Source organism: Ranitomeya variabilis, chromosome 8 (genome assembly GCF_051348905.1).
Source record: "Ranitomeya variabilis isolate aRanVar5 chromosome 8, aRanVar5.hap1, whole genome shotgun sequence".
NCBI classification, from domain to species: Eukaryota; Metazoa; Chordata; class Amphibia; order Anura; family Dendrobatidae; genus Ranitomeya; species Ranitomeya variabilis.
The window spans coordinates 202,577,195-202,602,410 of NC_135239.1; the positions used below are offsets into that span (position 1 = coordinate 202,577,195).

General features: G+C 43.0%; 1 protein-coding gene across 3 annotated transcripts; it reads left to right on the forward strand.

Moving 5' to 3' along the window:
* Positions 1 to 1,177: 1,177 nt before the first annotated feature.
* On the forward strand, positions 1,178 to 24,399 carry LOC143787481 (deoxyribonuclease gamma-like). Of its 3 annotated transcripts, XM_077276257.1 has the most exons (10): positions 1,225 to 1,280; positions 6,091 to 6,155; positions 11,174 to 11,267; positions 13,426 to 13,514; positions 14,029 to 14,118; positions 14,366 to 14,478; positions 21,519 to 21,631; positions 22,226 to 22,383; positions 22,777 to 22,870; positions 23,444 to 24,399. In XM_077276257.1, the coding sequence occupies exons 3-10, from the start codon at positions 11,187 to 11,189 to the stop codon at positions 23,516 to 23,518; spliced, it is 813 nt and encodes a 270-aa protein (XP_077132372.1). In that variant the 5' UTR covers positions 1,225 to 1,280; positions 6,091 to 6,155; positions 11,174 to 11,186; the 3' UTR covers positions 23,519 to 24,399. The 3 variants fall into 3 exon arrangements, with proteins under 3 accessions (XP_077132373.1, XP_077132372.1, XP_077132371.1); XM_077276258.1 differs by lacking the exon at positions 6,091 to 6,155 and having other exon boundaries at positions 1,178 to 1,280; XM_077276256.1 differs by lacking the exons at positions 1,225 to 1,280; positions 6,091 to 6,155 and having other exon boundaries at positions 11,130 to 11,267.
* Positions 24,400 to 25,216: the final 817 nt, after the last annotated feature.

The following is a 25,216-nucleotide window of genomic DNA, read 5'->3' on the forward strand; positions in this document are numbered from 1 at the left end:
TGAGCGGCAGTTCTGTGGGCGGAAATGCCTTGTTGATGCCAGAGGTCAGAGGAGAATGGGCAGACTGGTTCGAGCTGATAGAAAGGCAACAGTGACTCAAATCGCCACCCGTTACAACCAAGGTAGGCCTAAGAGCATCTCTGAACGCACAGTGCGTCGAACTTTGAGGCAGATGGGCTACAGCAGCAGAAGACCACACCGGGTACCACTCCTTTCAGCTAAGAACAGGAAACTGAGGCTACAATTTGTACAAGCTCATCGAAATTGGACAGTAGAAGATTGGAAAAACGTTGCTTGGTCTGATGAGTCTCGATTTCTGCTGCGACATTCGGATGGTAGGGTCAGAATTTGGCGTAAACAACATGAAAGCATGGATCCATCCTGCCTTGTATGGAGCATCTTTGGGATGTGCAGCCGACAAATCTGCGGCAACTGTGTGATGCCATCATGTCAATATGGACCAAAATCTCTGAGGAATGCTTCCAGCACCTTGTTGAATCTATGCCACGAAGAATTGAGGCAGTTCTGAAGGCAAAAGGGATCCAACCCGTTACTAGCATGGTGTACCTAATAAAGTGGCCGGTGAGTGTAGATCTATGAGCATGGCAGAAACAGGGGGGCATTAATAGTCCCATCAATGCCATCGGCACCCCACAATCATGTTTGCTGGGGATAAGGGGGGCAATGTGGGTCGGAAACTACATCTGTCAGCGACATCTAAGAGGTTAAACTTCTGCAAATGGAGCTTGCTCCGACGGCAGCGGGTAGGCTCGGGTGCCGGCTCCTGAGTGCGCTCCATACACACAATTTGCACATCCGCCATACAGGAACACAAATTGAGACCTGGGCTGAGTGGACCCCCATGTGCATTTCCCTGGGATTGCCAGGTGCTGGTGAATGGTCCCGTGTAATACCTAATTTCACCTGCGGGTGTGCTGTAGAAAAACGTAACACTACATTGAGGGTCAGAACATGGAGAAACTTTAGGTTATTCATTTATCTTTCTAACTTCTGACCATAAATAATTTTCGGATTAACCCTTCAACAATTCCAGTAAGTTACTTTATAACTAATTACGAGATCTTAATTTGCATCCAGCCAATCAGCAATGCCCTAAAAGTGTCGGAGCGGAGAAACATGACACGTTCTGATACCGGATAGCGCTCAATAACAAACCGCACCTGTAGGGAACAAAGAACCTAAAGTGATTATAACAGGCAGCTGCGCATTCATTCAGCAGAGACGCGGGAGGATCGCACGAAGCCCTGAAAAAATAACAGGTACACTATGGCTTTTCTTAAAGGGACCCATATATTTTCCAAGGGCTTGTCCACTTTGGATCACTGCAGAGATTCTTAACAAAATTCTACAAAGAAATGAGGAGGTCTCCCATCTCTCACATATAAAAAGGACCTGTGTAAAGTGAGCAGCCCCTTTAAGCTAGCAAGTCCATACAATGTTGTGTGCAAGGGGTAGATAATCCTCCATTGTGACATATTTCTGGTTATGGCCCCAGGGAGCGAAGACTAGTCTAATATTAATTCATGTAAGGACTGGTTGCGTCTTGCAGGGTAGAAGATGTACATGAGATGAGAATAGCTTCCATATATTACCGTAAGTGGAGATTTTTGCTGATTATTCAAAACCTAAAGGTGACATATTAAATAGAAGCATAGAACAGATATGTATCATCAACATAATGTGTATAGGGACCACCAGGGACCCCTGAGCATTGTCACCCAACTCCAATATGCCCATACTGCGCCTGCTGATAAGCTCGTGTCCTGAGCCGACAGATAAATGTCAGAAAAGAAAATACAGACTTCAAGAAACTGCTTATTCTTCTTCATATTTTCAAGCAAAAGAAAGTATAGCAGGAAAAGACGGAAGATAAGACGGTAAAACAGCAGATTTATGCTGCGATAATTCTGCTACATGTGAAAAACCATGGAGATAACGAGAAACTGTAAGGTCATCACTGACTGTAACACAGCAAACGCCACCAGGAACCCATCACACAATGCAAAGTTATATATATTGCTATATAGCACATCCATCAGGGCAGTATTATAGCAGTTATATTCTTGTACATAGGGGCAGTATTATAGCAGTTATATTATTGTACATAGGAGCAGTATTATAGTAGTTATATTCTTGTACATAGAGCAGTATTATAGTAGTTATATTCTTGTACATAGGAGCAGTATTATAGTAGTTATATTCTTGTACATAGGAGGCAGTATTATAGTAGTTATATTCTTGTACATAGGGGCAGTATTATAGTAGTTACATTGTTGTACATAGGAGCAGTATTATAGTAGATATAGTCTTGTACATAGGAGCAGTATTATAGTAGTTATATTCTTGTACATAGGGATCAGTATTATAGCAGTTATATTATTGTACATAGGAGCAGTATTATAGTAGTTATATTCTTGTACATAGGGGCAGTATTATAGTAGTTATATTCTTGTACATAGGAGCAGTATTATAGTAGTTATATTCTTGTACATAGGGGCAGTATTATAGTAGTTATATTCTTGTACATAAGAGCAGTATTATAGTAGTTATATTCTTGTACATAGGGGCAGTATTATAGTAGTTATATTCTTGTACATAGGAGCAGTATTATAGTAGTTATATTCTTGTACATAGGGGGCAGTATTATAGTAGTTATATTCTTGTACATAGGAGCAGTATTATAGTAGTTATATTCTTGTACATAGGAGCAGTATTATAGTAGTTATATTCTTGTACATAAGAGCAGTATTATAGTAGTTATATTCTTGTACATAGGGGCAGTATTATAGTAGTTATATTCTTGTACATAGGAGCAGTATTATAGTAGTTATATTCTTGTACATAGGGGGCAGTATTATAGTAGTTATATTCTTGTACATAGGGGCAGTATTATAGTAGTTATATTCTTGTACATAGGAGCAGTATTATAGTAGTTATATTCTTGTACATAGGGGGCAGTATTATAGCAGTTACATTCTTGTACATAGGAGCAGTATAGTAGTTATATTCTTGTACATAGGGAGCAGTATTATAGTAGTTATATTCTTGTACATAGGGGCAGTATTATAGTAGTTATATTCTTGTACATAGGAGCAGTATTATAGTAGTTATATTCTTGTACATAGGAGCAGTATTATAGTAGTTATATTCTTGTACATAAGAGCAGTATTATAGTAGTTATATTCTTGTACATAGGGGCAGTATTATAGTAGTTATATTCTTGTACATAAGAGCAGTATTATAGTAGTTATATTCTTGTACATAGGGGCAGTATTATAGTAGTTATATTCTTGTACATAGGAGCAGTATTATAGTAGTTATATTCTTGTACATAGGAGCAGTATTATAGTAGTTATATTCTTGTACATAGGAGCAGTATTATAGTAGTTATATTCTTGTACATAAGAGCAGTATTATAGTAGTTATATTCTTGTACATAGGGGCAGTATTATAGTAGTTATATTCTTGTACATAGGAGCAGTATTATAGTAGTTATATTCTTGTACATAGGAGCAGTATTATAGTAGTTATATTCTTGTACATAAGAGCAGTATTATAGTAGTTATATTCTTGTACATAAGAGCAGTATTATAGTAGTTATATTCTTGTACATAGGAGCAGTATTATAGTAGTTATATTCTTGTACATAGGAGCAGTATTATAGTAGTTATATTCTTGTACATAGGAGCAGTATTATAGTAGTTATATTCTTGTACATAGGGGCAGTATTATAGTAGTTATATTCTTGTATATAGGAGCAGTATTATAGTAGTTATATTCTTGTACATAGGGGCAGTATTATAGTAGTTATATTCTTGTAATAGGGCGCAGTATTATAGTACCGTATTTTCCGGCGTATAAGACGACCCCCCAACTTTTCCAGTTAAAATATAAAATCTTCTTAAAAGTCGGGGGTCTTCTTATACGCCGTATGTCGTCTTATAGGGCCGGTGACTAATGTGCCTTTTGGGTGGGAGTGGTCCCGATGACGACGAGGGGGCGTCTCACAGGAAAGTGTGAGTGGACTATCCCCCATTACCTCATCGTAGCGCTGAAGCGTGGGGTCTCTGCTGGGAGCGGCGGCTCCTCTTTGTGCCGCGTGGGTGCTGTGGGGCGGCGGCTCCTCTTCTGCAGTGTTGGGCCTCTGTGCTGTGGGGCGGCGGCGGCGTATTTTCATGCGGTCAGTCTGGGCTCCTCCGGCATCTTCTTAAAGCCCGGAGGCCCCGCCGGCAGCTCCATTGCTACGATGCGGTGGCCTCCGGGAAAATGGCCGCTAGGGGCGGCGCATGCTCAGATTCAGATCTCGTCCCGAGATCTCGGGAGACGAGATCTGAATCTGAGCAGTGGTCATTTTCCCGGAGGCAGTTCCATTGCTGCAATGCGGTGGCCTCCGGGAAAATGGCCGCTAGGGGCGGCGCATGCTCAGATTCAGATCTCGTCCCGAGATCTCGGGAGACGAGATCTGAATCTGAGCAGCGGCCATTTTCCCGGAGGCAGCTCCATTGCTGCAATGCGGTGGCCTCCGGGAAAATGGCCGCTAGGGGCGGCGCATGCTCAGATTCAGATCTCGTCCCGAGATCTCGGGAGACGAGATCTGAATCTGAGCAGCGGCCATTTTCCCGGAGGCCACCGCATCATAGCAATGGAGCTGCCAGCGGGGCCTCCGGGCTTTAAGGAGATGCCGGAGGAGCCCCTACTGACTGCATGAAAATACGCCGCCGCCGCCCCACAGCACAGAGGCCCCACACTGCAGAAGAGGAGCCGCCGCCCCACAGCACAGCACCCACGCGGCACAAAGAGGAGCAGCAGCCACCGCTCCCAGCACAGAGACCCCACGCTGCAGCGCTACGATGAGGTAATGGGGGATACTCCACGCACTTTCCTGTGAGACGCCCCCTCGTCGTCATCAGGACCACTCCCCCCCACCCACCATATACACCCGGCGTATAAGACGACCCCCAACTTTTAAGAAGATTTTCAGGGGTTAAAAAGTCGTCTTATACGCCGGAAAATACGGTAGTTATATTCTTGTACATAGGAACAGTATTATAGTAGTTATATTCTTGTACATAGGGGGCAGTATTATAGTAGTTATATTCTTGTACATAGGAGCAGTACTATAGTAGTTATATTCTTGTATATAGGGGCAGTATTATAGTAGTTGTATTCTTGTATATAGGAGCAGTATTATAGTAGTTGTATTCTTGTATATAGGGGCGGTATTATAGTAGTTATATTCTTGTACATAGGAGCAGTATTATAGTAGTTATATTCTTGTACATAGGGGCAGTATTATAGTAGTTATATTCTTGTACATAGGAGCAGTATTATAGAAGTTATATTATTGTACATAGGGGCAGTATTATAGTAGTTATATTCTTGTACATAGGGGTCAGTATTATAGTAGTTATATTCTTGTACATAGGGAGCAGTATTATAGTAGTTATATTCTTGTACATAGGAGCAGTATTATAGTAGTTATATTCTTGTACATAGGAACAGTATTATAGAAGTTATATTATTGTACATAGGGGCAGTATTATAGTAGTTATATTCTTGTACATAGGGGTCAGTATTATAGTAGTTATATTCTTGTACATAGGGAGCAGTATTATAGTAGTTATATTCTTGTACATAGGAGCAGTATTATAGTAGTTATATTCTTGTACATAGGGGGCAGTATTATAGTAGTTATATTCTTGTACATAGGGGGCAGTATTATAGCAGTTATATTCTTGTACATAGGGGCAGTATTATAGTAGTTATATTCTTGTAAATAGGTAACATTTGTTCTCAAAACAGAATTCTCATAATTTGTGGCATTACAAGATGCGTGATTTAAACCAGACCGTTTTTAAAGATGGGAAATGGAGACTGTGACACTCAGATCTTTATCAGGTCCTGGAGAAGAACACACCCATTGCAATTAGTGGCTACATGCTATTAACCGAATTCCATTCATGTTGCCACTGTGTTTTGACTTTCTGGGCAGGGGCGGTATATCATATAGGCACATACCTTGTACTATTTAGGAAAAGAAAAATCTGGTTCTTCTTGTTTGTTCTATAGAAAGGAGCATTATCTGACTTTGCTCTCGCTGCCTCTAAGTCTTAAGGAGCCTTCCAGAGACAACAGTAAGTCGGGACTTTATTATATATTGAGGATTTATATAGATTAATCAGGAGATACATAGATTTATTATGTCGTTAGGTTGCTGTCATCACATCCATTTATATTGTTATTATTATTCATAATCATAAGCTATATTTAATTTAAAACCAGGGTCCCCAAAGTTTAACAAGACGCCCACTTTATAGAAAGAATCAGTTTAGTATGAGCCCTGATCCATCATAGCTTTTATTATAGGGGTGAAACAAATCATAATATGCCCATCGGTTAAGATATTACTAAGGGGGGTTAAGTAAATTTGCAAGTAGGGCTCAAATTACTATTATATTACAGGTTAATATTTGACCCCCAGTAATGAATTTGTAGTTATGGCTCAGGGAGGGAGGCTGTTTATCGCTTCTATGGGCTTCCAACCAGATCAATATATTAAGAAGAACCTAAAGAGAGGGCAGCATGGTGGCTCAGTGGTTAGCACTTTGCAGCGCTGGGGTCCTGTGTTCAAATCCCACCCTATACAACATATGCAAGGAGTTTGTATGTTCTCCCCGTGTTTGTGTGGGTTTCTCCGGTTTCCTCCCACACTCCAAAGACATACTGATAGGGAATAGGGTTGAGCGAAACGGGTCGTGCATTTTCATAAGTCGCCGACTTTTGGCAAAGTCGGCGTCTCATGAAACCCGACCCGATCCCTGTGCGGGGTCGGCCATGCGGTACGCGATCTTGGCGGCAAAGTCGCGTTTCGTATGACGCGTTTAGCGCCATTTTTTCAGCCAATGAATGAGCGTGGGCAGAGTGATGACATAGGTCTTAGGGGAGTGAACGCCTATCGTCATGTTATCGCTTGTGCGCAGTAGGGATTTGGAATGCGCAATACGAAATTTTCTGTGGGGAGAGAGAGAGAGAGAGAGAGAAAAAAAAAAAAATTAAATTCCTTCATTGGGTTTCGTGTTTCGGCCGAAACCCGACTTTTCACGGTGGTCGGCCGATTTCACTCGACTCGACTTTTAAGACAGTCGGGTTTCACAAAACCCGACTCGACCCTAAAAAACTAAAGGTCGCTCAACCCTAATAGGGAAGGTAGATTGTGAGCCCCAATGGGGACAGTGATGATGTCTGTAAATTGCTGTGGAATAAGCATACATAAGCATACATAATAACAAAAGAATGTCAAGAAATAGCGCCCCCTACAGTTTTTACTGTATATATTACAGCATCCCTTTTCCTTAGCAGCTGCTGCGCTCTTGCACATCTTCTTAAAGTGGTTTTCATTTTTTCATAGATAAGGATTAATCCCTATAGAAATTAAATGTTTGACAAATTTCTAAAATATAATTTTTTAATTTCTCACAATTTTCAAGACTTTTTTATTCTTTCTGTCACTGAATGAGAACATATACAACCCACCTTATACAGCTGGAAGTGGAAATACCTGTATCCAGTCTAGACAATGCTATGTGAGCAACACTTGTCTGATACATTGGAGCAAACAGCTCTGCGTACATGTGTATCTGCAGACGGATTTAGCTTATAAGTGGATACAATTGTAGCAATGTCTTGTGTGAGCAGTATCGGATCTATCCTGTCTTGCTGCTTCTGGATGTAAACAAGAATGTTCTCGTTGACAAATATCTGCCAAATATTGAGGAATAAAAACCCAAAACATATTAAAAGTTGTAGAAATAATCATGTATGAAGTGAGTAAAAGGGCATTCCGGACACGCAGCGTCCAGATGTTACAGCATAGTGGAGGAGATTTTATGAAATCCCGTCTCCACTATGCGTGGTAACACGCATCCGTCGGCCCTGCGATTCCGGAAATGCGGCGCGTCTTTTAAGATCGCAGCAGTTACTGTGTAACTATGCGGCGACGCTGCCCCGCCGCAAGGTAAATCACAGGGCCCTATGTGTGGGGTGCGATGATGCCGGATGTGTACAATGAACACATCCGGCATCATCGCGTCACAGAAGGGAGCAGGGCTTAGGGCGGAGCGGGTTTGCCGCTCCCTCCAAACCGCCGGCCATCCTGAAGGTGGACACATACCCTTACAGTTTTTCCTCCAGGATTGCATTGTATTTAGCTCTTTCCATCTGACCAGCTTCCCTGTCACTGCTGAAGAAAGGCCTCCCCACTGCAAGATGCTGCCTCCACCATGTGTGACGGTGCGGATGGTGTTTTCATGTGATGTGCAATGTTAGTTTTCTGCCACATATAGCATTTTGCATTTATCCCAAAAAGTTCTACTTTGGTCTCATCTGACCAGAGCACCATATGCTCGCTGTGACAACTACATGACTTTCTGCAAACTACAAATGGGGCTTATTATGATTGGCTTCAAAAATGTCTTTCTTCTTGCCACTCTTCCGTAAAGACCATATTTGCTGAGCATTTTGCTAATGGTTGTCCTGTGGACAGATTCTCCCACCTCAGCTGCAGATCTCTACAGCTCCTCCACACTGACCATGGGCCTCTTGTAGACTTCTCACTTTTAGTGCTCTCCTTGCTTGGGATGCCAAGTTAGGTGGCAGCACATGTCTTGGTAGGTTTGCAGTTGTTCCATACTCCTTCCATTTTTGGATGATGGATTGAACAGTGCTCCGTGAGAAGTTCAGAGCTTAGGCTATTTTTTTTATAGCCTAAACCTGCTTTACTTTTATCCACAACTTTATCCCTGACCTGTCTGGTGTGTACCTTGGTTTTCATGATGCAGTTTGACTAACCCTGCTTTACTTTTATCCACAACTTTATCCCTGACATGTCTGGTGTGTACCTTTCGTTTTCATGATGCAGTTTGTCTAACCCTGCTTTACTTTTATCAACAACTTTATCCCTGACCTGTCTGGTGTGTACCTTGGTTTTCATGATGCAGTTTGTCTAACCCTGCTTTACTTTTATCCACAACTTTATCCCTGACCTGTCTGGTGTGTACCTTGGTTTTCATGATGCAGTTTGACTAACCCTGCTTTACTTTTATCCACTACTTTATCCCTGACCTGTCTGGTGTGTACCTTGGTTTTCATGATGCAGTTTGACTAACCCTGCTTTACTTTTATCCACAACTTTATCCCTGACCTGTCTGGTGTGTACCTTGCTTTTCATGATGCAGTTTGTCTAACCCTGCTTTACTTTTATCCACAACTTTATCCCTGACCTGTCTGGTGTGTACCTTGGTTTTCATGATGCTGTTTGATCCCTAATACTCGCAAACAAATCTCTGAGGCCTTCACAGAACAGCTGTAATTATACGGAAAATAAATTACACACAGGAGGACACAATGTACTAATTATGTGACTTCTGGAGGCGATTGGTCACTCAGGATTTTATTTAGGGATATCAGACTACAGGGGACTGAATAGAAATGTATATCACACTTTTCAGATTTATATTTTTCAAATCATTTAGAAAACCTTGTATCATTTCCTTCACAGTTCACAAATACTTGCTATTTTGTGTTGGTATCACATAAAATCTTAATAAAATACATATAAGTTTGTGGGTGTAACAGAAGAAAATGTGGAAAACTTCACGGGGTATGAATACTTTTTCAAGGCACTGTAAATGAACGCCATGGCCCCTTCAAACAGTTGACCAGTGGGGGTGTCAAGAGTGGGTGCCCATAAATAAATGTCTCAACTTGCCAAGTTATAAGGATAGCTAGTAACTTGCTGTTCATTGGAGGTTTGACTAGCAAGACCCCCCCATCCGAATCACAAAAAAAGGGCTAGAATAAAGTGGTGGGCACCCTTGCCTGATAGGTTATGCTTTTCTTACTGATTTTGCTATAGAGGTCCACAGACAATATTATCACAGTGTTTCCCGCTGCTGGAACCCTCAGCGATCATTCATGTTTTTTTTTCTCTGCAGCACCACCAATAGGTGAAATTAGGTATTACACACTGATCTATATCTGTTTAAAGCACAAACATGCCGGGTCTTCCGAAGCGAGAGGTTTCTATTACGTCTTTCCAGTATCTGCTGCGAGCCTGTAACACTTTGCTGTGGTTTCTTGTGTTGCTTCAGACTCTTCATCGCTGCGTTTCCACATAACAATAACTCCATCGCTCCATGGTATTGCAGAAAATTCTTCACATTCCATGATCTGTAATGACCTGTTTTATGACTTCTTTACAAAAAAATAGACACCAAGAGGTAAAGAGGAAACGATTCTATCATTTCCAATAAACCGTGATCTAAAAAGTAGCTAATATTATATTATGCACTAGTCACCATCGCAGCAGGACGGTACGTTTATACTTTACCTGTCTGAATGGGGTTTTATAATTTGATGCCACATTTGCAGTTACAAGATGAGCAAAATATGGCTGCTCTTTTATTAGGAAATAGCACCACTCCTGACCACAGGCTGTGTCTGGTATTGCCGGCTCGTTATGATCCATTACTGTAAAGTTTTAATGTTTCCAAGCCATGTTTGGATCTCAATCGTCTCTCAAAACTGCAGCGCCAATCTCTCCTATGAGGTTGTGTCTGGTACTGCAGCTCTGCTTAAAGGGATTGATCAGTGCTGATGAAGATCTTAAGACCTTCTGAGAGGTGTATACAGTTGGCACGTAACATGCATGGTCTGAACAGTACACATGCACAACCGTTCCCATGTCTCAGCAGGTTTGTGGGGTCACATCGTCACTGGCACTGCTCATCTCTGACGGTGCCGGATACCATTTTCAATCTACTGCCAGACCCAACCACACGGGGAAGAGAAGCGCTGTGTTAGGGATGTATATTATTAAAAAAAACAGGCTTTCCTCCTAAAACAGTGCCACACCTGTCCACAGGTTGCAAATAGTATTGCAGCTTAGTCTTATTTATTTCAATGAAGCTGAACTGCAATATCAGACACAAGCAATGATCGGGCGAGGCACTGTTACAAGCAGAAAGCAGCCATGTTTTTCTCAATCTTGTACAACCCCTTAAACTCAGTATCTTGCAGAAGGAAGTGGAAACTTTTCAGCTGAGACTGTGGTTTTCACCAGGACAATGTCTTGTCTTCATCTTTTTCCGAGCAGCCGGTGTAAAGCAATGAAGATTGCCTCGTTCAACGCCCGCAGGTTTGGGCTGAAGAAATGCACCAACTCCAAAGTGTTCTCACACATTACCAAGGTGGGTGCACAGGGGATAAGTAAGGATATGCACTGGCAATGGAGGTCTGATGTACTGGGTATTGTGCTACTCACAGGATGGCAGGACCCAAAATATTAATCGATTACTTGAAAAGATAAGAGCTGGGTAACGATACATTTCCACTGTAGGGCTGCTGCAGGGAAATTGAAGACTTGCTGCCTCTGCCAGTTCTCCTTGCAGATTACTGTTGATTGTCCTAAGCACAAAACCCCTTTAAATCTTAAGTCTACATTAAATATCAGTATTGTCACTTTCCCTTTCTCATTGGGAGAGTGAGGGTATATGGTGCAGGCTCAGGAGCTGAGAACCTGCCTTTAACTGCAGCAATCTAAGCTACGATCGCTGCTGTGAACCCACCAAAATGCAGTTCTCAATCACTGCCAGGAGCATTTAACCCCTTTACAACCTTGTATAGGTCCGTCCAAGGTCATCTCCATCAGCGCTAGAGCACATATCTTTCCAGGCACATGACAGCTGATTTGATCAGCTGTTATGCGCCTCTAACAGCCGCGGGTGGAATCTCGATCCACCCGCGGCTGATAACATGTTAAATGCCGCTGTCACTCACCGACAGCAGCAATTAACTCCCGCAAAACTGATGCGCATCATAACACAAGCCCATCTGTGTCACTGTCACATAATCACAGGGTGCCGATGGGTTGTTATGAAAGCAGGGGGTCTGCAGAAGACCCCTGTGCCTGTCATTGCAGATCGCCTATTAACTCCAGCCTGGGGCCAGTGTTTAAAAATCGTGATTTCTACTGTACATAGCGTTAAAGCCCCGCTACGTGTAGCACAAGCGATCGGAAGGTTGCAATTTAAGTCTCCTAAGGAAACTATTGAAGCAAGTGAAAAGTAGAAAAAAAAGTGTTTTAAAAAATATTAAAAAATAAAAAAGTTCAAATCACCTCCCCATTCAAAATAAAACAATAAAAAATACACGTTTGGCATCTCTGCATTCAGAAAAACCTGACCTAACAAAATAGAAAGTAAATTAAACTGATCAGTAAACGGCATAACGAGAAAAAAAATCAACAAGGCAGAATTACATTTTTTGGTCACCGCAACATTGCAATAAAAAGCGATAAAAGCATCGTATCTACCCCAAAATGGTATTAATAAAAAACGTCAGCGCAGCACTCACAAAATAAGCCCTCACCCAGCCCTAAATCCTGAAAAACGGAGACGCCAGGGGTCTTGGAAAATGGCGCCATTTTCTTTTCTTACAAACTTTGGATTTTTTTTCACCACTTCAATAAAAAGAGAACCTATACATGTTTGGTATCTGCGAACTCGTAATGACCTGGAGAATCATATTGCCAGTGCCACGTTAGTTTTACCATTTACTTAACATGGGGAAAAAAGAAACAAATGTGGAATTGCACTTTTTTTTTTTTTTTTGCAATTTCACCGGACTTGGAATTTTTTTTCCCCATACACTATATGGTAAAATAAATGGTGCCGTTGCCGTATTGACGGAAAAATAAAAAGTTATGTCTCTGGGAAGAAGGGGAGCAAAAAACAAAATTGCAAAAATGGAAAATCACAAGGTGGTGAAGAGCTTAAAGGGGTTGTCCAATTCTATCATATTGATGATCTATACCAGCACCCACACTCACCATCTGTTATTAGTTCTGCCGGGTGTAAACACTTTGTAAGGAGCTGCTGCACTCAATATGTAGCAGCCGCTGCCGGATACTGCAGAACGGCATTAACATATTGAGGATAGGTCATCACTGTTGTGACCGGACGACCCCTTTTAAGTTGGGCAGGGTGGGGCGACTGTTCGGGCGCCCGTCACCTCCAAATGGCACGATCGCGGAGTGCCCATGGGTTGCCATGAGCATCTATGTACTGTAAGTCCTGAGAGATCGCAGGATAATAACAAAATAAGGTGTAATATGTGCGAGTGGTTTATCTGCTGTTTTGAAGATGAAGGGCGATCGCACCACATATTCATGTGATTTATCGCATTCTTACTTTCCAGCTATTTTTTTTCCACACCTGTTTAAAACTTTTGCACAGTACTGTATTATATCCTATTTGGCAGAAAAAGGTGATTAATTGGATTTGTATGTCATTTTAAAATAAGATAATGGAGGGCACGGATTACGCTTCATGTTTGCTCCTCTTGTAGATTGTGTCACGCTACGACATCATCGTGCTACTGGAAGTCTTTGATGCGAAGGAGAAAGCAGCAAAAAAACTTGTGGATGAGTTAAATAGGTAAATGGCGCTGCGGTCTGAGATATATATATATATATATATATATATATATATATATATATATATATATATATATATATATATATACACACACACATACACAATACGTACATACAAGCATTGCCGCAAACCACAGGGCATTATAAGTTATTCCCCTCACTGCTCACAAACGACAATGACTCCCCCTTTAAAGTGTAACTTCACCCTGCTTTGGTCCCACCATAATCAGGACCGCTGCCACTATCTATAGTCTTAAGATTGCAAGGTGAATAGGCCTTAGGCCTGACCATAACAAAGACATTGGTTGTGTTGCCCATGGCAACCAATCACAGAGCAGCTTTCATTTTTCCAGAGAGCTTTTTGAAATGAAACTTGAGCTCTGATTGGTTGCTATGGGAAACAGGGCCCAAAATGTCTGCCCTGTAATTCTAATAAAAACTTTTAAGGAATTGTCCTTGTTCTGAAAACATTGTGTAAAATTAATCTTTTTTTCTTCCCAATTTCCTCTGTCCAGCACATGTGCGGATGGTGTATCGTATACATACATAATAAGCAAACCTTTGGGAAGAAATGACTACAAGGAGCAATACCTCTTTATCTTCAGGTAATGCATGTTTGTTACAGCAGCTGGTCACACAAAGTCAATATTTCTAAAAATCTTTTCTGAATTTGAAGGGGTTGTGAATATATATATATATATATATATATATATATATATATATATATATATAGAACAGCGCCTCCCTTGTCTATGGGTTGTGTCTGGTATTGCATGTCAGTCCAATGATTTGGCACCGTAATCCCTACAGCAGTCCCTACTTGTCTCAGTATCATCCGTGTGTGTGTTGCAGGGGTGACTTGGTGTCGGTGAAGGAGCAGTACCAGTATGAGGACATGCAGGAGGGGGACGAGGATTCGTTTGCAAGAGAACCTTTTATTCTCAGATTTGAATCCAAAAAGACAGGTATGAAAAATGTCCGAAAAATGTCACAACTAGTCAGAAGCTAGTGACCTGAGTGGGGGAGGGAATCAAAGGGGCGGTTGACATGCCAGTAAACCTCTTAAAGGGGACTTTTGGGGACAATATTTTTTTTACTTAAATGCACGTATTTAGGAGGTAAAACAATTTTTGCTATTGGCTTTTATAAGAAATGTTGCACCGTTTGGCTTTTTCAGGCTGTTTGTGTTCCTGTACATTCAACTTTGATGTGGTCTGTGGTCATAAATCAACTGTGAGGAGCTCAGAAAAAGATAAAACAACTTCCATCATGCCTCATAGGGGGCCAACTGACAGATGCAGTTAACTCATTCTGCAGCCAGCAATAGACAGTACAACACAGCAGCTATTGAAGGCAAATAAGTTTCCTTTACAATTTTTAATTAATTGCAAAAATTATTTTTATCCCCGATTACATGCACTTAAGGAAAAAAAAAAAAAAAAAAAAACGTCCCCTAAAGTAAACAACCCCTTTAAGGGCATACAACTAGACAGCAACAGTGGTCAGTTTCCTAAACAACAAGCTGTAAGCAAAAGAAAGTAGGAATTAGTCCTACCGGTAAGTATGTTTCCAGGAGTCCATCATGACAGCACCACCAGGAGGTTGTCCTTCTTATCCTTGATAGGGACAGGAAACACAGAAGAGGTTAAATAGCCCCTCCCCACCTCCACCCCTCAGTGATTTTCCAAGTACCACACCAGGATGGATGCAACTCTATTTTATTGAAATTCCCTTCTTCCCATGTTTACATCACATATCAGAGGGGAACTCAAGGGAGGGTATATAAGGGGTGCTGTCATGATGGACTCCTGGAAACATACTTACCGGTAGGACTAATTCCTACTTTCCAGGACGTCCCTCCTGACAGCACCACCAGGAGAAATACCAAATAACTCCTTTATTTTTTAGGGCGGGATTACAGCCTGGAGGACTTTCCTCCCAAATGTAGTCTGTTGATTCACAGTTACATCTAACTTATAATGTCTACAAAAGGTATTTGACCTCGACCATGTTGCAGCTCTGCATATTTGGTCCATAGAAGCCCCAGCGCTTTCTGCCCATGAGGCTGAGATTGCTCTCAACGAATGTGCCTTGAGACTTTCTGGAGGAGTTCTTCCTGCCGAGATATAGGCTGCCGTGATGGTAGATTTAATCCATCTTGCTAGAGTAGCTTTGGATGCTTTTTTCCCCTGGTTTTTCCCGGTCATCTGGATGAAGAGGTTAGAGTCAATTCTCCAGCTATCTGTAATCTCCAAGTAGTGTAGAATTGTTCTTTTTACGTCTAGAGCGTGGAGAAATCGCTCTTTGTCATTACTGAAGTTCTGGCAGAATGTAGGTAGAACAATCTCTTGACTTCTGTGGAAGTCTGTAACCACTTTAGGAAGGAACCCGGGATTTAGTTTAAGGATGATACAGTCATCCTGGACTTTTAAGTATGGATGTTTAATAGAGAAAGATTGGATCTCACCAACGCGACGTGCTGACGTTATTGCCACTAGAAAAAGGGCTTTAAGTGTTACGGCTTTCAGGTCTGCCTGACCTAATGGCTCATAAGGTGCTTTACAAAGTTCATTTAGCACTAAGTTTAGGTCCCAGGGAGGCACTGAACTGCGAATTGTAGGCCTAAGTCTCTGAATGGCCTTGACGAACCTCACTATCCAAGGATGGGAGGCTAGTTGGAAGTCATAGAAGGAACTGAGGGCCGAGATCTGTACCTTCAGTGTACTAGGCCTTAGTCCCTTATCGAAACCTGACTGGAGGAAGTCTAAGATTTTTGGAATATCTGGACCATGAGAGACCGATACAGGAACTGTACTCTGAGAACAAAACTTTTTCCATATCTTCCTGTATATTGCGGCAGTTACCGGTTTCCTACTGTTTTGAATAGTAGCAATGACTGGTTCTGAGAGGCCTTTTGATCTTAGGATCTCTTTTTCAGGATCCATGCCGCTAACTGTAGAAGGCCCGGGTTTTGATGGACTAGGGGCCCTTGAGACAGAAGGTCTGGTACCGCTGGTAGATGGATTGGATCCTCCCAGGACATGCTCTTTAGAAGAGGAAACCAGCTCCTTTTGGGCCAGTATGGGGCTATCAAGATAACTGATGTCTGGCTCTCCTGAATCTTCCTCAATACTCTCGGTATTAGGGCCAATGGAGGAAAAGCATAAGCCAACTTCATGTCCCAGTTCTGAGCTAGCGCATCTATTCCCGATGGTCTGTCTCCTGGGTTTAGTGAGAAAAATCTTTTTGTCTTTGCGTTCTTCCCTGAGGCAAATAGATCTACTTCCGGGAAGCCCCACCGTTGGGTTATCTGGAGGAAGATCTGGTCGTTTAAGGACCATTCTGTAGGACATAGTCTCTGCCTGCTTAGGAAGTCGGCTACCTGGTTTTTGGTTCCTTTCAGGTGTATCGCCGTTATTGATCTGACGGTCTGCTCTGCCCAAGAGAATATTGTGTTCGATAGGTCCTGTAAGTGACGATGCTTTGGACCTCCCTGGTGAAGTAGAAAGGCTACTGTAGTCGAGTTGTCTGAAAAGACACGGATATGTTGGTCTTTTAACCTTCCCTGGAATGCGTTTAAGGCCTCCCAGACTGCCCTTAGTTCTCTGTAATTTGAAGACCTGGTTTGTACTGATACGGGCCAAGTCCCCTGGGAGTAATTCCCTTCTATGTGTGCTCCCCAGCCGCTGTGACTTGCATCTGTAGTGATATTTACCGACGGAGATGTTCTCCAGGGTCTTCCTTTCCCGAGATTTCCTGTTATGGTCCACCATGACAGTGAACCTTTTGTATCCAGGGATAATCGTATTTTGTTGTCCAGGGTTACGTCCCTGCCGTCCCAAAGCGAGAGGATCTCTTGCTGCAGGGGTCTTGAGTGATACTGGCTCCACTGGACGCTGGAAATACAAGAGGTCATTAAGCCCAATACTCGCATGGCTTTCCTTATGGATGTTTGCTTTTGCTTTTGTAATTTTTGGATTTCTTTTTTGAATGACTCCTGCTTGTGAAGTGGGAGGTACGTATGTTCCTGAACTGAGTCTAGGATTACCCCAAGAAATGATTTCCTTGTTTCGGGTTTGAGGCTTGACTTTTTGAAATTTATTAGCCATCCTAGCTTTTCCAGGAGTGAAATAGTTGTTGATAAGTTCTCTTCCATCTGTTGTGGAGAGTCCGCTATGAGCAGGATGTCGTCTAGATGAGGGACGGTAAGTATCCCTTTCTCTCTCAAGAACGCCATCACTTCTGCCATGAGTTTGGTGAATACTCTGGGAGCAGACGAGATGCCGAAAGGTAGACATGTGAACTGATAGTGCAGGATTTGGCCCTGGTCTTTTATGGCGAATCTGAGATACTGTTGGTGTGAGGCGGAGATGGGAACCTGATAATAGGCACTTTTTAGGTCTAATGTGCTCATTACTGAACCTTCCCGGATTAGAGGTATTGCAGATTTGAGAGATTCCATTTTGAATCGTTTGTAAGTAACTGACCGATTCAGAGGTTTTAGGTTTATAATCGTACGGAATTCTCCGTTTGGTTTTTTTATGGAGAATAGACTCGAGTAGTGTCCTCTGAACCTTTGGGCATGGGGTACCGGAATGATGGCTTTTATCTGGATAAGTTCCTGAATATCCTTCAGAAGTCTTTGCTGAGTCGATAAAGACTGGGTCTGAGTTAGGCAAAATCTTTTGGGAGGTGTTTGGCTGAACTCTATTTTGTATCCTCGTTCTATCAAACTTAGGATCCATGGGTTCTGAGAGATGTTTTGCCAACCTTGTAGGAAGTACTGAAGCCTTCCCCCCACTAGATTGGCGTCATTGTTTATTAGATCTTGATTTTTGGTCTTGAAAGGTACCTCTGCCTCTACCACCTTTCGGGTAGCTCCATCTTCCACCTTTCCCTTTTCCTCTATAGTCCTGTCTGGGATGGAAACGAGACCTACGAAAGGGCGGCGTGTTTTTTGGTTTTTCTTCTGGGAAACCCTTTTTCTTATCCGCTGCTTTTTCAAGCAATTCGTCCAGTACTGGACCAAAAACGTGAAGGCCAGAAAAGGGTATTGAACACAGTTTGTTCTTTGACTGTGTATCGCCGGACCATGATCTGAGCCACAGAGCTCTTCTCGCTGCATTGGATAAAGCATTGTTCCTTGCAGCAAACCGCACTGACTCTGCCGAGGCATCGGCCATAAAGTCTGTTGCCATCTTTAGGAGTGGTAAAGATTTTAGAATCTCGTCTCTAGGCGTTTTATTATTAATCTGGGTCTCAAGTTTCTCTACCCACAGGGACATTGATCTGGCAACTGAGGTGGCCGCAATATTGGTTTTCATGACAGCAGCCGAGGCCTCCCAGGCCTTTTTGAGGAGATCTTCAGATCTTTTGTCCATAGGATCCTTGAGACCCGAGGAATCCTCAAAAGGGATGGCGGTCTTTTTTGAGACCTTGGCTACGGGTATATCCACTTTAGGAACAGATTCCCAGATTTTGGTCTCCTCTGGATCAAAGGGCAGGCGATATTTGAAATCTCTTGGGACTATCAGTTTTTTCCCTACATCGCCCCATTCTTCTAAGATCATTTCTTGAATATGACGATTTACGGGAAACACTCTGCTTCTACGAGCTCTGAGCCCCCCAAACATTTCGTCTTGGACTGTAAGGGGTTCTGTGGCCTCCTCTACTCTCATGGTATCTCTGACGGCCTGTAGTAGTGTCTCAGTGTGTTCAGAAGAAAATAGATATCTCTTCTTTTCCTCTGTGAGGATATTTGAAGAGCGTTCTCCCTCCATGGAATCGGATACGGAGTAGGCTGAAAGCTCCCCTTCTTCTGAACTAAGATCCTGCTCCCACCTAGGTCTCTTAGGGCGGGGAGAATCGACTGGCAACAGCGCTGATACTGTGGACTGTACTTCTTCCCTGATCATAGTTTTAATACTATCCAGGAGGGAAGTCTGTTCTCCTTTAAGAAGTCCTGCCATGCATTTATCACATACTTTCTTGCTATGCCCCTCTGGTAGCCTGCTGGAGCATAGAGGGCATTTTGTCCTGCGCTTTTGGCCTGATGCTGGGCGGTTGGACATCCCCTTATCCTGCAATAGACATAGAGAGGCCCTATAGCTTGTGTTATGATATGTGATACAGACCCCCTTTGTATAACTTACATGATCGGGGGCGAGCTCTGAGGACAGGGTTTCCTGACGATCTGCACTCTCCATTTCTCTAGGAACAGTGTGCAGTCAGATGTTTCTGATTAAATAGGGCTCTCACCTGTCTTCAAAACATCTGATTCGTCCTCCTTCCGAGCTCAGCTGCCGGTGATTACTGCGGGTCTCTGACGCCCACTGCTGCTGGGCGGGGATTCTTTTCTTCAGCTGTTATAATACAGCCTGACGCCTGCTTCCGGCGTCCCCCGAGCTGCCCGGGAACGCCACCGGAAGTTCCCATTGGTGGTTACAGCGTCGCTGCAGCGGCGCGCCCCAGAGACGCGGCACACACGCCAGTGCGTCGCCTCGGTGACGCGGCACGCCAGAGACGCGGCGCGCTCTGATGACGCGGCACCCCTGACGACGCGGCGCGCTCTGATGACGCGGCACGCCCCCCGCAGGCCCAACCCAGCGCGCTCTCCGGCGTGGGTTGGGAGAATCACCGCCGGTATCCGGGTGCAGCAAAAAGGTGCAGAGCCCTCTGAAGAGGGATGCACCGAAGTCGGGAGCACAGCTCGACCGGCGCTGAGGGACCTCCAGCGGTATCAGCGCAATTATGCGGCGCCCTGCACCGCCTGCTCAGAGCCCTCGGGAGAGGGATGAGACTGCTCCGGGAGCCCTGCTCGACCGGTTACGTGGATCTTCAGCACGGTAAGCCGTGCCATCGCTCCTCTGCGTCTGTCCCTGATAGGGACAGGAAAAACACTGAGGGGTGGAGGTGGGGAGGGGCTATTTAACCTCTTCTGTGTTTCCTGTCCCTATCAAGGATAAGAAGGACAACCTCCTGGTGGTGCTGTCAGGAGGGACGTCCTGGAAAAGTGTTAATATATAGAATGGCTGCAAATTTTAGTGAGCAGTAAATTGAAAAAATGCAATCTGAAAATATCCATGTATGATGACAGGAATAACCTCTCAGTGCAGGGGTCGGTGGGCTATTAATTTTCCCAAGGGGCCACATGAGATGCCGTGACTGTTGCGGAGAGCCGAACCAATAGGATGAAATTAGTTCTTCTCAGTATTAATATATTATTTTATAATAATTGTATCACTTAAGACTGAGACGAATTAAGCATGCTAATGCCCACCTATAAACCACATGAACCCTACACACACACAGTCCCCCTATACACCTCATGAGCCCCCACACACAGCCTCCTTATACACTACCTGAGCCCTCCCCACACACCTCACGAGTCCTCACACACACACACCCTATACATCGCCTGAGCCATCACACACAGCCCCCCTATACACCGCCTGAGCTCCCACACACAGCCCCCCTACACACACATCAGCCCCCTATACAGTTTGAACCCCCACATAGACTCCTATGTATGTACAAATATCCCATACACATGAAAAAAACAAACAAAAAAAAAAAACACCACAGTCACCTCGTTCCTGTTCGCCCGACGCTCTGCCTCTGGCTCCCGTCTCCGGTGCACCGACTCTCCACAGTGCACAAATGATGCAATGAAATGATGTAACCACTCACAAACCTACCAATTCATGGAGGGGGTGGTTGCCTAGAATAAGCAATGCACAAAGATGGGGCCTGCATAGGACACCAGTCACACAGGTACTTGTGATACACAGTGTCTGGCTTACAGTCTATTGATACTATTAGATCAGGCAGGCTGCCCAGAACTATAGAAGTGCACCCCACAAGGACAGACACCCCAGGTCACACAACCAACAATAAAGAGCCCGACTGCACCAGACGTACCTCTGTGACTGGCGCCCTATGCACGCCTCATCTCTGTGCATTTTTAATACTACGCAGTTAAGACAAAAATGTATTTGCTTTCCAGCTGTGAAGGATTTCGTCCTTATCCCGGTGCACACAACCCCCAAAGACTCCGTCCAGGAGATCGATGAGCTGTATGATGTCTATCTTGATGTTAAAAAGAAGTGGGAGACTAAGGTGATGGAACACTGTCACCATTACCATGTTTTTTATGTTACAGTCTTAACCTATGATATGAGGGTCTGGATTCATTATTTGGCGAGAAGAGCTCGCAATCACATTTCTTAGTGGCAGGAAATATTTAAAGGGGATTTAGAACTATTGCGTAAAATTGGCCACATAATAGTAAATCAGTTACTGGAGAATCAGCCAAAATTTGGTAATTAAGTTTCATTCTCTTTTAGAGATATTTGCATTTTTTTGGTTTAGATGTGGTGGCCATTTTGAAAAAAGGACAACAGGAAGTGATTAGAAAATGGTTCTAACTTTCTCTATAAATATATCAAGCAACATTTCCAAACTTCTGCAGCTATTCTAACTTACTTACTAACAGAAAGTCAACTGTATATTTTGGATTAGGAAGTCACTTTAAGGCTTGGGCTACATGGTGACAGTTTTTTTTTTTAAATGCTGGACCAAAGTTTATACACAGGCAGCAGGAAGGTTAACATCTTACAAAGTTTTATTATTCACACATACGGCACTTTTTTTTCTCTCTAATTAATAAGCTTTAACTTTCGTGCATTAATAAAAAATCTTTTCACTATATAGAATATTATGTTCCTGGGAGATTTCAATGCCGATGGGGCATACGTTTCGGGCAAAAAAATGAAAACGATAAGACTGAGGACGGATAAAAGCTTCCACTGGTTGATTGCCGATGACAAAGACACTACGGCCACCAATACGACGGACTGCTCATACGACCGGTACGTACAAAGCTTATAATCCCCGCTGGATACTTTTTATGATTGTTTAGCGGTGGACTGCATCCAGTTATCCATATGATTTCGGACTGGCCAGGAGTCCTTTAATGCCCCCCAGACAGCTATAATGTGAGATATAACTGGAAATGCATGCCGGCAAAGGCACAAGGCCTCCAGAAACAGAGGGCCCGAATTTGCACTTTTGTTTTTATAGAATCTTGGCAAATTCGAGACGGTCATCTGCAAAAAGAGGGAAGTAGTTTATCCAAAAGATACTTTATCGAAGGGCAGCCTTGAGTTTTACAAAAGTTGAGCTGCCCAGGTATTATAAATGAAGGTGGCAAGAGAAGGTAAAGATTCTCGTAGAAAAAGCATCTTTATTTTTTTCGTCTTTAGGATAGTCGTTCACGATGACCTGTTCCAGCATATCGTCCCGAATTCAGCCAAGCCCTTCAACTTCCAGGAAGAATATAAACTGACTGATGAGGAGGTGAGCTTGAAGAGATATTTCCACCCCAATATATAGTAGGTGTAATAATAATATTAGCAAAAATCTCCACGAAGAAATGTAGTATAGTTCTTCTGATTCGCTATGTCGCTTACCTCATGTGCAGGGCATTGTAGTTGCTTAGGTATCCACGGTTACAACCACTAGCAACTGTTACTGTACGAGTGGTCATAACCGTGGATACCCAAGCTACTGCAATGCCCTGCACATAGGGTAAGCAACACAGCTAATTAGAAGAACTATAAAACATTTCTAATTGGAGGTACCGTATTTGCTCATATTATCTGCACAAGTTTGGCAGGGATTATTAAAGTAGGAATTGATCCTTGGTGATGAGGGTAATGGCGACACCCGGTTGTCAATTTCTTTGTACATTTCCAGGAGCTATAACAGGAATGATACAAAGAAAGTTCTCCAGAAATCTTATGTCATAGGGAGGAATAAGAGAATTTAATAAAACCGTATAAGAGCAGGTGCCCGCTAAAGCCTGCGGGGAAGGGCAATAATTGTAAAACTAATGCATAAATCCTCCGCTGTCCTCATTTTTGTTTGCAGGCGTTGAACGTGAGCGATCACTATCCGGTAGAAGTGGAGCTGGAAGCAAAAGGAAAAGCTGCCAAGAAGAAATGACCAAAGTCCCAATTTTATCGCATTTATCTTTTTTTTTTTGCCGCATTTTAACTTTTGCATTTCAGCCTCTATCCCGAATTTCCATTTTTCTACCGAACTGAACTCAGATGACCAGAGAAACCTACAGCAATCGAAGTTTGGTTCAGCAGAATCCTGGTGGTCCGGGGGAAGGGGGGCTGTAGCCATATATAAAAAATGGCTGTAATCAACCGATTTATGGAGCAAACAGAAAATTATGGAACATTGTAAGCAACGAAAATCTGTGCACCCCAGAGGAGCGAGCGATTAACAGAACAGAACCCAGAAGATGGAAGTGACTACTGTAACATCAGGGCTTGTCGTCAGCGATGAAGGGGACCACAGGCGCAGTATACAGAAAACAGATTTTAACCCCTCCCAACCACCAAATTTTTGTTTTCACACGCTTCCCCTTTTTTTTTTTTAAAGTCTTTATAGGGGACTTGAATCTGTTTGATCACTTATGTTATATACTGCAATACTACACAACAGAAAAAATAATGTTCTCTTATGAAGCCCAGTCAACTCTTCCTGATCGGATTAGGGTAGATGGCGGCTGTGTAACACAGACAGCATCTGCTAGGTACGGTGGGGGGCGAGCTCAGCCCCTGAGCCTGCTACCTACATGTATACTCAACGTACTATGTCCCATGATCGGTGAAGGGTTCAGCAAAAAAAAAAAAAAAAAAAAAAACTGTTTTATAAAACATGATCCACCAATAGAGAAAAATTAGGAGAAACCTTGGAAGAGCCTAAAATTCACAGATACAGGAATAATCACGATCGTCACTGTGCAGATTTTGCCCTGTCTGATTTTAACCCCTTCATGACCGGAGGTAGTTTTGTGCTTTCGTTTTTCACTCCCCTTCTTCCCAGAGCCATAACTTTTTTTATTTTTCAATCAATATGGCCATGTGAGGACTTTTTTTTTTGCGGGACAAGTTGTACTTTTGAACGACACCATTGGTTTTACCATATCATGTACTGGAAAACAGGAAACAAAATTCAAAGTGCGGTGAAATTGCAAAAAAAAAAAAAAAGTGCAATCCCACAGTGGGTTTTTTTTGGTTTGCTTTTTTACTAGGTTCACTAAATGCTAAAACTGACCTGCCAGATCTCTGGTTGTCATCGATCATGTGACGGGGGGGGGGGGGGGAGGGGGGGGGTCACCAGTGGGTGGATTTCCGGCGCAATTGCCGGAAATGCATGTTAAATGCCGCTGACATTTAATGGGTTAACAGCCATGGGAGGATCGCGATTCCTCACACGGCTGTTAGCGGCACATGTCAGCTGATCTCAGCTGTCATGTGCTTGAAAAGGTTCAGGCTCATCGCCGGAGCCCGCACCAAACGGGGAGGCGTCCAATGACTGATAGATCAGTCACTGGTTGTTAAGGGGTTAAACCCCTAAACAAATAACGGATTGTTTTATTTTTTTTAATCCACATTCGATATCAATGTACTTGTACAAGATGTTAATACATTTGTTAATAAATCTGTGAAAAAGTTTTCACAGATCAGCAAAGCGAATTAAAAGCACAAATACTTTACGACTTTATTAAAATAGCATGGTCATTAAAAAATATTTACTGACGCATTTCAAGTCTCACTGACTCTTATTCTTAGCCATGCACCTTTCTAGCGCCGTTTACCTGCATTGAAAATGTCTACAGGACACACA

What these genes read in the sequence shown, in the direction of transcription:
- LOC143787481 (XM_077276256.1), top strand. Translation starts at nt 11,145, where the DNA reads ATGTCTTGTCTTCATCTTTTTCCGAGCAGCCGGTGTAAAGCAATGAAG. An exon ending in TGTTCTCACACATTACCAAG is followed by an intron (nt 11,268 to 13,425) that starts GTGGGTGCACAG and finishes CTCCTCTTGTAG; the next exon opens with ATTGTGTCACGCTACGACAT. An exon ending in CAATACCTCTTTATCTTCAG is followed by an intron (nt 14,119 to 14,365) that starts GTAATGCATGTT and finishes TGTGTGTTGCAG; the next exon opens with GGGTGACTTGGTGTCGGTGA.